The 12,839-nt window shown below is 38.5% G+C and overlaps 1 protein-coding gene across 7 annotated transcripts in view; it reads right to left on the bottom strand.

Annotated features, from left to right (window-relative positions):
* Nucleotides 1-3,790: 3,790 nt before the first annotated feature.
* The window catches only part of LOC107832438 (NAD kinase 2, chloroplastic), a 34,051-nt gene continuing 25,002 nt past the window's right edge, over nt 3,791-12,839 (bottom strand). For all 7 annotated transcript variants that reach the window (XM_075219297.1, XM_016660281.2, XM_016660282.2 and 4 more), the window contains 2 exons: nt 12,351-12,452; nt 3,791-4,154 (listed from right to left, as the gene is read on the bottom strand). In XM_075219297.1, coding sequence (XP_075075398.1) covers nt 3,951-4,154; nt 12,351-12,452 — 306 coding nt within the window. In that variant the 3' untranslated portion in view covers nt 3,791-3,950. The remainder of the gene's footprint in view (nt 4,155-12,350; nt 12,453-12,839) is intronic.

Raw genomic sequence — 12,839 nt, 5'->3', positions numbered from 1 at the left:
AAAAGAAATCACGTGCAACCTAAAGCCATGGTAGTTGGCTAGCAAAAGGCTTACGCCTTAGGAAAAGAAAAACATAACTCACATTCTGTTTGCCAAGAAACAGAGGCGCCGTTCAGCGAGGTACCCACATAGGCAACAAAAATTCTAAGGTTTTTTGCAAATCAATAATTCTTAAACTCAGGTATATAAAATTTCTATTGTCAATTACGTACCCTATAGTAGTAATAGGTAAGAATTGAATAGTTAATTCTCTTCTTCCTCAATATCATCAATAAATTTCATAATTAGGTGTAGTACTTTGAAATTGATCCAAATGCACTGGTTGTTGTAGAATCGATTGATTGGCTGGTGTCAATTGGACTGGGGTCTACGTATTGGCTCAAGGAGTATTGAGGTGAGTTGATATAACCCTTTACTAAAGTGGTTTAACTCACAAAAGCACGCACACAAAGTGTTTGATGAATTGCACAAAAGAGTTAATATATACTTAATGGGAGTAGTAAGTACCTATTAACTTAGAATTATTTTCTAGCTAAGGTTTAGATGATTATATAGATATATGTGCATAAATTTCAGATTTTTATGTTATTCTTATATGCCATTTTCATGTTGAAAATTCATGAAGGATCAAGAACCTTTATAAATACTTTTGAATGTTTATTTCATTCTTATGTCATGCCTTACATTTAAGGATACCGGTATGAGTATGTATAAAAGATTTAGACTTGAAAAGTCACAAGAAGAAGTTTTAGAAAGAAAAAAATTTTGGGGAGTATCCTTTATTCTGAGAAGGGGTCATCGTCCAAGCCTAGGGTCCTGACCAAGGCGTTGACTTCCTGAAACTACTTGTGCCAAAGTAGGGAGCACACGAGCCGAGGGTCTCGTTGCTGAGAATTTACTTAGTCATGCTAAGGTATGAGACATGAGCGCTGAGAACCATGAAGCGAGTGGCACCTCGTAGATTTGGTCTATTCGATCAGGTAAGGATCGAACCCGTGCCGATCACACGGTGACTGAGACAGAATTAAGTCAGGATAGTTGGTACTCCCAAAGTATAAAGTGAAGTATTTTTTTATAAGTAAGAAAAAGAAAAGAATTTCTTTTAGAATATTCATGAACTGCTATTATGCAATTATTTTAGAATTATTATAAGCTTTGTGTTTTACATGCATTTAGAACCTTTGCTCATAATGTATATGTTATTAAAGTTTCGCTTCCTGTTGTTGAGACTCACTGAGTACAATGGATGGTACTGACGTTCTCTTTTGGGAACCTACGTTGGTCTGCGGTACAACGTAGGAACCGGATTTGCAGGCGAGCAGGCTACGAGTTAGGACTTCCTTCTCTTCCAGTGCTCTTGGTGAGTTCCGCTTTTTTGTTCGTGGAGTATTCCTTAGAGTCATCTTTATTTAGTTATTTCTTTGTTACTTAGAGAACTGACCAGGAAATCTCATGTCTTGAGCAGTGCGTCAGTTTATCAGTAGAGGCTTCATAGACATAGTCGTTGGGTTAAGATTCAGATATTTTTGATAATAACTTAGCAACATTTTATTGGTTACTACGAATAAAGTTTTGAAGTTGGCTTATTTTAGATATTTAAATTATTTAAAAGTGTTTGGTTACAGTAGTGCCTTGTGGCATATAAAGTTTGAGGTTATAATAGATTTGATAAGCAGAGATGGTCCGCTCGGTCATGTTTAGTGATCGAGTGCCGATCCCGGCTTGTCAGAAAATGGGTCGTGACAAAAGCAGTACATATATAGTAATCTTGTGGCTGCTTTTTACAGGTTGTGTATTTTCATTTTTCGTTTCTTTTTTCCTCGTGTATTTCTTGAAATGTATCTATCAATTCTGTCTTTGTAAGCTTCAACTTTCATAGATTTGCTTAGCCATTCTTTATTTATTTAATAGCTTTGGTGAAAGTTTTTACATGCAACGTAACATTTATGAAAAAGTCATATTTTGTTTAACTGTACTATCCCTCGAATTCATTTTAAAATAAATTAGGCCAACATCTTTGTTTTTTTAATTGCTCTGCTACACTTAAAAACACTTTTTTCTCTCAAAAGCTTGACCAAACATTATATCTCTCCAAGACAAACTATTCTCACAAAAAAAACAAAAAATAAAAGCACTTCTAGTTCCATCGCAGCTTGGCCAAACAAATTTATGAGAATTAGAAGAAGATGATTGCAAGTCAGTAAACTCGAAGATCTCAGCCAGATGTGTAGAGATTGGAACTTTGTGTCACGACCAAAATTGATGGGCCGCGATAGGCACCCGGTACCTTACTCAACCGAGTACCAACATAACGTATATTTTCGTATCATGCTATCATAGGTAAATGAGGTGGAAGGGTTGCCGTAGGATAGCTAGAACAGAACATGTAATACCTTCCAAAACATCCACATACGTCTAGCACCTTAATTTTTATCGTCAATCACTTGTTTTTCATCTTTTCTTCTTCAATCAACTTAATTAACACCTAGAAAAGCTTAACAACATTAGCCACATCATTATCAAATTATTTCTCACAATTTTCAGCCACCACAAACTATATTTTAGCCACAAAACAGTCCAACCAAAAAGAGAACCATATCACATGTTCACATCTTATGATTTTTCGCTAAAACCACACAACCCATATGATCTTATAACAATAAGTCAACATTAATTAAGGACATATAAGAATCAACCTGAATCTCTGAAGTGCCACCGTATATGCATACTTATTATACTCATATATATATAATGCTTCTCTTTGATACTATTATCCATATCTTATGATGCATGACTGCCCAACTGATCAGTGGTAACTGTCCGACCGGCCGTCGCACGGTGGTAAATGCATGACTGCCCAACCGGTCGTAGCTCGATGGTAAATGTGTAACTTCCCAACAGGTCGTAGTTCGGTGGTAAATGCATGACTGCCCAACCAGCCGTAGCATGGTGGTAAATGAAGATGCATGTCTACCCAACCGGCCGTAGCACGATGGTAAATGAATATACATGACTGCCCAACCGGCCATAGCACGGTGGTAAATGCATGGAGAGGGATGTATCACTATATTATGAATATTAACATATTTATCATATACTTCAATAGAGACGTAAGAACATACTTAGACATGCTTGAATATCACTTCATAGGAATGAATAACGTAGACATCCTAAACTACTAAGAATAGAACCATTTGTGGAATAGCATTACGTTTACGTATCGTTACTTGGATCATGCCAAAAGAAGAAAGAGTTAGCCTTAACATACTCGGTACATTGTTCGTATTGACGTCCTTTTGTTGGGGACGCTACATTCATGTCTGCAGGTATAGACAATCAATTTGACAAGCCCTCATAGTAGACGATGTCAGCATTCAGCGAAGGATCGGTAAGATTCCACCTCATTCGGAGTGCATCCGAGTCTATAAGTCATCGTGTCAAAGTTTTGCTACAGACTTATGCATAGTCGGGTACCCTGTCCCATTTGATATCAAATAATCTTAGAGGCTTTGTAGACAGAGGTTCATTTTGTATAGTATGTCAGAGGCCTTGACGGCCCATATGTATTCATGGTTCATTGATACAGTGTTTTCTCACTTATAGTTATACATTACGAGTTGTGGCCAAGTTGGCCCATGATAGTTAAGAAAGAAAAATATTGGTTACAGAGTAGTTCACTCGGGCCAGTACGGCACCGGGTGCCAGCCACGCCTCCCCAAGTTTGGGGCGTGACACTTTGTAATTAAGGCTATGTCAAATTAGAGCTATACAAATTTCTCGCTTTCAAAAATAAAAGTAATAAGACAGCTGAATAGGAGGGTAAAACCTGACTGAATATCAGAGCCAGACAGTAAATACAACCTTATAGACTTACTATTGTAATTCTTTTGCTCTTACCTGTATGACTGTACAGTAATTTACATGAATGAGAGGACTAAATCTCAATAGCTTCAGAGTGCTTTCTGGTCTAGTCTTTCGTTCCAATTTAGACAACGAATCAAGCTACGGAACCAATCACCTGTCTGATCAGACTTGTTAACTGTAGGTAGTGGATGCTGACTCATATATATGCGAACGGAATCTCCTCTAGAGAGTTGCTGCCTTCTCTTCCCATCAAAGGAGACCCAAGCATTGCTACGTGCATCCTCTGGAATCTGTTCATATGCAAAAAACTTATAAGATTCTGGAATAGACAATAGGCTTTGAGCTTCCCACGAGAGAGAACTCTCTGCAAACACACCTGTACTTGAACAATGTCGTGACATGGATATCTAGTACCACAAAATGGCTCGGGCTAGCTAGGCCAGTTGGACTATTTCACTAGCACAACTACTGTACATCCCCTTTTATTCTTGTCACTACTAGTACCTGACTCCATCCGCTCGGCATTTGTGCAAACAACAACCCGTACTTAATAGGCCAATTCGAAAAGGACAAGGACAGCTGGCTACTGCTAAAAGTCAAACTAAGGGTACGCATTGTATGATTGAAAACTACCGTTGCATGCTCCCCGTGCTTGCAGGTCTTACAAGTACCTTCTCTCCACCAGCTGCTTCGATCAATGTTAAGTCTGCCTATGACCACATCTTTTTTTCTTTTTTTTTGAATTGATAACTATTGTATATATTAAAAACATCAGTACATAGGTTGCACTGAAAACCAGATTTACATGGAGAGGATTAGTAGATGATCTAATTCGAGACCTAGCAAGATCCTAGTATGTCTATGATTGTCAATGTATCTTCTATGTAAATCTGTTTGCACCAAAAACAAAAAAGAAGAATACAGTTGAGTTTGATCTTCTGCACTGGATTGCTTCAATCTTCAAAACATCTATTGTTCCTTTCCCTCCAAACTGTCCACCAGATACAAGCCGGGACAGTCCTTCATCTATCTCTACTAGTTGCTTCAGCTCCAGCTTCTTCTCAGCTATAAAGAACATCTTTAAGCCTGTATGACATTGACCATGAAATACCCCTAAGACTAATAAAGATTTTCCATAGTTGGTCTGTAATCTTGCAATGTAGAAATAAATGTGTGACAGTTTCAGCATTTTTCCCGCACAGAAAACATCTTGAGCACAAGAAAATTCCCCTTTTTACGAGATTATTCTGGGTTAATACCGCCTCCTTTGCTAGTAGCCAAGTGAAGCAAGCTACCTTGTATGGAATCTTTGTTTTCCATATATGTTTCCAAGGCCATGGGTCCACCTGTTGATTATTATGATTCAAAATCTTATATGCATTCTTCACCCGGTAAACCCCCCTGTTGTGCCTCTTCCACCAAAGTGAATCAAAACCTTCCTGTAATCCTTTAAATGCTCCCAACTCTTTGTAAAGGTCAGCTAATCTTGTTATCTCCTAGTCATTCAACTGTCTTCTTAGAGCGATTTCTCATCCTTGATGACTCCTCGTATCAGCTACTGTCTTATGCTGGTTTTGTGCTAAACCAAACATATCGGGGTATCTTTCCTTTAAGCTTCCGTTTCCTAACCAATTATCATTCCAGAATGATGTGTTCCTTCCGTTGTTCACTCTTATGGAGGAGTGATTCTTCATTATAGGCCAAAGTTCTCTGATAGATTTCCACACACTTACTCCATATGATGTTCTGACTTTTTTTGACACCCAGTTATTTTCCTCACCATACTTTGTTTTGATCACTTTGCCCCATAAAGATTGGGGTTCTTGAGAGTACTTCCATAACCATTTCATTCTAAGAGCCTTGCTATGATTCTTCAAATTCCTTATTCCTAAACCACCTTATTTTTTATCCATTGTGAGTGTTTTCCATTTAACTAAACGGAAGACCTTTTTCTCCTTATTACCTTGCCAAAGGAATGATCTTCGGAGTTTGTCCAATCTCTGTAAAATGCCTGCTGGAATTGTGAACAAAGACATCATATAAGTAGGAAGTGAGTCTAATACTCGTTGATTAGAACTAGCCTGCCCCCCAAAGATAGGTATTGTGATTTCCATCTTGACAGCTTCTTCTCACACTTTTCTATGACTGAATTCCAGATTTCTTTTGATTTGGATCTTGCGCCAAGAGGCATCCCAAGGTAAACAGTTGGTAGGGACCCAACTTCTCTTCCCAATATCTGTGTCAGTTGCTCCATGTTGTTAACTTCATTAATGGAAAAAATATTGCTCTTTCTCCAGTTGATGTGTAATCCTGAGACTCCCTCAAATAAGACCAAAATGATTCTTAGGAATCTAAGTTGGTCCTTTTCGGCATCACAGAAGACTAGAGTATCATCAGCATATTGGAGATGTGTGATCTCTAGATTGTTTGCCCCACTCCTGTTTACCTCAAAACCTTTAACCCATCCACTGACTTTAGCCGTTTTGATCATGTTGTTCAATCCTTCCATGGCTATAATGAATAGAAAGGGAGATAAAGGATCACCTTGTCTTAGACCTCTGTGTGAATGGAAAAAACCTTTAGGAGATCCATTTATGAGAATGGAGAATTTTACAGTAGATATGCAAAATTTCATTCATCTATTCCATTTCTGCCCAAAACCCATTAGTTCTAACACTCTGAGTAGGAGGCTCCAATTTACATGATCATAGGCCTTCTCAATATCTAATTTGCATAAGATTCCAGGTTCCTTTTTTATTCTTGAATCCATAGCTTCGTTGGCAATCAACACAGCATCTATTATTTGTCTTCCTTTGATGAAAGTCATTTGTTGAGCATCGACAATTTTCCCTACCACCCTCTTAAGTCTTTCGGTTAAGACTTTTGAGAGCAATTTGTAGAAGCTCCCTATCAGACTGATCGGTCTGAAATCTCTCAATTCTTTCGCACCCGTCTTCTTTGGAATCAAAGCTATATATGTTGCATTGAAGCTTTTCTCAAACATCTCCTGAGAATGGAAGTTGTTGAAGGCCGTCATGATGTCTTCCTTCAAAATGTCCCAACACTTTCTGAAAAAACCCATTGTGTATCCATCCGGACCTGGGGCCTTGTCACTTGCACACATCTTCAGACAGGTCAAAACTTCTTGTTCCTCAAAGTTACTCTGTAAAAACTCCCTTTCTGATTTAGAAATTTTTGAGCTATTTTCGAAATTGACCGTTGGTCTCCACTCTTTAGGTTCTTTGTATAACTTCTTGTAGAATTCAGTTATCTCAATCTCTATTCTGTCTGGATCCTCGACTACTTCCTGTCGAATCATTAGTTGATCAATGTTGTTGTTTCTTTTGTGTGCATTTGCAGTACGATGGAAAATTTTTGTATTCATGTCCCCTTCTTTGAGCCACAGAACTCTTGATTTTTGTCTCCATACAATTTCTTCATTCTTGAGTTGTTCCTCAATCTCCATTAGAGTAGCTGCTTTCCTGACTGATTCCTCCTCTGTCAGCGCTCTTAGTTGTTGTGTTGTCTCAAAACCTGCTAGCTGACTTAGCAATTTTGATTTTTGCAGTCCCAAATTACCTTCATAAACTCTGCTCCATTCTTTTAGCTTGCCCTTAAGAGCTTTTAACTTGCAAGCTAAAATGTAATCTGGTCTTCCTGAGAATTCAAAAGATGTCCACCAGTCTCTAATTCTGTCATCAAAACCTTCCACATTCAGCCACCAATTTTCAAACTTAAAGTATGATTTAGCTTGTTCCCACGCACCACAGTATAGAGCCACAGGTGAATGGTCCGAAATCAACCTTTGTTGGATAGTTTGCTTGATGTTTCTGAAGCTTTCATCTCATTCTTCTGAAATGAGAAATCTATCGATTCTTGAAGTGGCTGTATGATTGTCCCCTTTGAACCAAGTATAGTAGCCTCCTTCAAGTCGTAGATCTATCAACTCCATATCTTCTATAAAATCCGAGAATTCCACCATCGCTTTGGACCTCCTTGAACATTCCCGTTTTTCAGAAGGGTACCTTGTAACGTTAAAATCGCCACAAACCGCCCAAGGACCTTCCATCAATCCCCTCACTGCACCAATTTCTCTCCATACTATTTTCCTTTCTATTCTACAATTTGGAGCATACACTCTTGTTATGTGACATTGAAAATTCTGTAAAAGAGCCTCGAACTTGCAAGTCAAAGTGTATGCACCAGTCTGTAACACCTCCCCTTTCCATACTCTGCAATCCCATAATAACAAAATCCCCCCTCTCGTTCCGCTCGCTTCTAAACTTGCATACCTCACTCATCTACCACCTCATATTTGACTGACTATTTCCTTAATATCCCCCTCCACTTTTGTCTCTTGCATGCATATAATGTCTGCCCTCCAGTTCTGCACTTGACTTTTTATGATCTCCCTTTTCTTCTTGTCGTTTAATCCCCTTACATTCCAGGAAATTACTTTGATCTTCATATTGAAATGATTGATAGATCTCTTCCCCTATTCCTTTTCCCGTCACTCTTGAATTTGACATAAAACGAAGTTAAACCTTTTAATTCCAGTGATCCTTTGAATCTTTGTTTCTTCACCTCCAACTCTGTCTCCACCCTTCTAACCTGTCTACAACTGTCAATTTGCATTAACAACTCCAATGCTTCTTCTTCATGGCCTTGAAAATCTACTCCAAACATTTTCCCCAATTTGATCATATTTTGATGGACCCATAGTGTTGCATCTATGTCTTTATCCATTAATGGATTGTGTTGCTGAACTGCTATAGGATTCACCTCCTCGATTTCCCAATCTTAGATAGAGCTAAAGTGATTTAGTTGTTCCAAATCACTTCCAACTTGATCTTCCTCCATATTTGTGTTTGTGCTCTGCTCCCCTGCCTTCTGTTCCAGTCTTGCTATTTCTGTTCCACCTTCTGGCTTACTGCAACTGTTAAGTGTTGCCTTTGGCATACTTTCAAGGTTTTCATTGGGGATTGGGTCCCCTGGAGTAGACTCTTTTGCCCCCAGGTAAGAAGGTCCTCCCATTTCCTCAATACAAGGCTTCAGCCTAATATCATCAGAAAACTCACACGAGAGATCATTAAAAATGACTTGTGCAGCCAAATCAGAGTCATAGGATTTCAGCTCGTTGTTTGTCGCTTTACTGCTCTGATTCATCGAACTCGAACCTTGTGTAAGTTGCACATTTGCCTTTCCTTTATCAGTGTTTTGCAATATGGTGCACCCCACTAGATTGTTCAAATATCTCTCTATTTCAAAACATTGTTCGTTTTCTTGCATCTTCAGCTCATATCTTGTCTGTCTTTCAGCCCAGATTGGGATGAAAAATTTGATACCGTCTCTTTCAATCCCAACCTCATTGGGAGTCTTTCTGCCATCACCAACAATTTTAATTCTTGCCCACTTAAGATGATTTTTGAGATCAGTTTCTTCTTCAATAGCTATCCATCCCCCACAGAGATCTCCTATTTCTTTGAAGATCTTTTGTGACCATAGATGTAAAGGAATCCTCATGGCTCTAATCCAGCATGTTTCCTCGATTTGTGAGTTTGGAATGCATCCAGCAGTATGACTCCACCATTCCAGATGAAGCTTGAACTTTTTCCAACTCCATTCTCCTTGCATAATCTGCTCCGCCATGAATCTGTTTGGAAATTCAAAAAGAAACATGTTGCCTGTCATTTCATACATGTTTACTCCATATGCTTTGTTCCATGACGCACTAGCCCATCGCCTTATGTCTGCTAAAGTGGGTCTCTCGTTGATTTCTTTCCCAAAAAACCCGACAATGCATCTTTTTAGTAGACCAGAATCCTCGCTACCTGTCGGTTCCACAACAGAGATATCTCCATTATTTATGCTGACCTTTGCCTCTCGAAGGGTATTGGATTGCCATTTACTCTCCTTAATTGCTTTGACATAAGGGTAGTTGTCCACAGTGATTCTAGGTGGGGCTGTGGGATTCATTTTGGGGTCTGATGTATGAATCTTTCTATCTTAGCTTCTATGTCTTTCCAACCTGCATTCAAAGCTAACTCTGGAATTATAATAACAGACCTCCCTTCTCCCTTCAGTGACAGAATGCTCATGTATCTTCCATGAACGTTGAATTTCCTGGTACAGAAATGTTCTGTCATATGTTCCTTGTACTTCCATCGCTTCACTAAATTCATTTGATCTGTCGATGCTTCTTTAAGTACAAAACAAATCCATTCCATTGTCTTTCTGCCCATGGATGAACGTCTCATCATGTTGCGGCTTCTCTCCACCCATTCGAACCATACATCTTTGTTGGAATTCCATCTGGTGATGTCAAAAGATTTGAATCCTGCGTTGAAATAAATCTGGTTGTCTCCCATATTGTACCACCCAGCTGCTCAGGTTATGGAAATTATAAGGAGTGTTTGATGGTAATCACAGTTGAGCTGTAGATGTAAAAGATACTGAAATCTGGACTAAACAGAGGTTCCCCACTCCCCGGAAAAAATAAAAGTCGTCGGAAATCTGTAAAAATTGTACAGATCTGGTCGGAATTATCAGTAGAGGAAGTTGTCCAAAAGAAATTTTTTGAAACCCTGCCGGAAAAGGGCTCACGCGCCCGGCGCGTGGCGGCTAGGTCGCCGGTAGGTGCCGCGCGTGGCAGCTTCTTCGTCGGAAAAATTGCAGTGGAGTGGTCGGAATTTCGGGGGCTTTCTAATGGTGTTCATGGAAACCTAAGATTCCTTGTTCCAAGGCTCCTCGGGGAGTGTGCCTGAGAGCTTGACAGTAGAGAGAGAAAAATTCACCTTCGCTAGAATTCTTGAGTTTTGTCACCAGGGATTAAATCCTAAGCAGAGCAAAAAAAAATGTGGGTGTTTTTTGCATCTGTCCATGACCACATCTTTTATAAAAGCAGCTCTAATGCCTTCACAGGGAACTTGATACACTATAGGGCATTGGTAGCATCTTCAGTAATGAAAATGTTAACATCTGTGAAGGTTTCCATCATTAAATGCAGGTTTGGCCCAATGAAGAGCACTCAGCTACCAAAACTATCATTTAATACACATGGTATATGGAACTAAGTTACGCCATCTCACCCTAAGCTTTATGAGGAGTTAGACTTTCTATAGAAGATTTCCCAATAGTTCTCCTTCACTAGGGCTCAAGAGACACAAGTTTAGAACTGAGCTTATTCTAATTCGCGCACAATGTATGACGCTACTAAACCCTAATGTGATGTCGAGGAGATTCCGGAAGTGAAACCTTGAACACCATTCTCTAGTAAGCCTTGTCAGCTTTGTTATTATTTCTAAAGATTCTTCTCTTTTCCCGCCTCTAAAGCAGTACTTATCCCTTTTTTTGTAATGATGTAATTGGTTTCATTGCTGGTATCAAAAAGATGCAAAATAGTTACAAAAGAGATATAGCAAAAAAGAAGGTTTGCTAGCTCCAATAGATGTTCAAGCTAATATTGGGGAGCTAACAAAATTCAAATAACTATCAGGGGAATCTAAAAGCAGCACTCATCCCTTACCAATAATAGAATCGACCTAACCGAACCATTTGAAAGAAGCAGCCATATTACTGCTCAAAAACTTAAAACAGCTGTAGACCTTTCCCACAGCAACAACTAATCAACTATACTATCTGAAGAGAATGTTTGCTAATTAACTGCACCTTATTAAGACACAACAATTTTAGCTGATTCAGCTTTTGAGAGTTTTCCATTTAAAGGTGCAACACCTAGAGAAGATCTGAACAAACCACATACTTGATCGATATGGCTCTCAAGAACAATACAATTAAACTCTTTGTTCTATCCTGTGCAACGTTGGTCTCCAGATCTAGCCTAAAGACTTTGACAAAAAGTGTCTACATATACAGCATATCATGAGGTTTTTATGTAATAACATACACTGTCCTAGAATGAACTTCAGCAACCTGTGTCCTCACCTATTGCCAGACTTGTGAACAAGGCAAAAAATTCAATAGGATGTATATCCCCCAAATTACTTGATCGATCCTCTTTTTTTTTTTTATAACCTTCTTAGCTTGCTTCCACCTTTAGTTTCCTCTATATTTTTCTTTCATCCCAAGAGATATACCATTCTGGAAAAATATTTTAATTAGGCTTCCCTGGAAAATTATTTTGGGATATCACTTATATTATATATACAAAAAGCCAAGACGCTAAGATGATATACAGGAACTACATATTTCTTCCCTCTTGCATGTATTAGTGATCACATATTTCCAGACCTTTTACCATCGTATACAAATCCATGAAGCCGAGGAAAAAGATTAGCAGCACTAAAGAAGGAACAAAGGTCCTATTTCTTCTTCCATTTTAGTTGGAAAATACTGTAAATTGTATAAAGCTTTTGGTTAGGAAATGAGAGGTATTAGCACAAACTAGTAACGAGAATATTTTCGATACGTAAAATAGTAATGAGATTCTTTTCCAATAATCATAATATATATATAGAGACAGTCACCTTTAGTTCTAGTCTTGCAGAATCTGGAAGTATGACAGGCCTAAACGAGAGAGAATGTGGACAGATTGGTGTAAAGAGCATGCATGGAACATTGGGATGCACCTGCATGGCATAAATTACCCTGTCACATGATGTTTATGCATTCACTAACTGAAGGCAAAACAACTAATAATTGTTGGCAGGATGAACAATGGTTCAAAGAGTAGGATCTCATCACCAATAAGATCAGCAGCAAGTCAGTATAATTTTCAAAATTTTACTTCAAGAGTATATCGTTAATAACATCTTGTATCAGAATCAAATTTAAGTAGCAAAGGCCGTCTTGTCACAAATTTGCAACTTAAAGTTTTTGTTATTAGAGAAAGAATAATAAATACAATGTTAAAAAGGAAGCTGAAAAGCAGGTTTATATATGTAACGGTAAGTCAAGTGGTATGACATAGCTCGCTTGCTATAGTAGGATTTTCTGCCATTACTGCTTTTGATGCC

This window comes from Nicotiana tabacum, chromosome 8 (genome assembly GCF_000715075.1).
Source record: "Nicotiana tabacum cultivar K326 chromosome 8, ASM71507v2, whole genome shotgun sequence".
Taxonomy (NCBI): domain Eukaryota; kingdom Viridiplantae; phylum Streptophyta; class Magnoliopsida; order Solanales; family Solanaceae; genus Nicotiana; species Nicotiana tabacum.
Note: the sequence above shows the minus strand (reverse complement) of the source record. Positions and strands in the feature narration are given on the sequence as shown.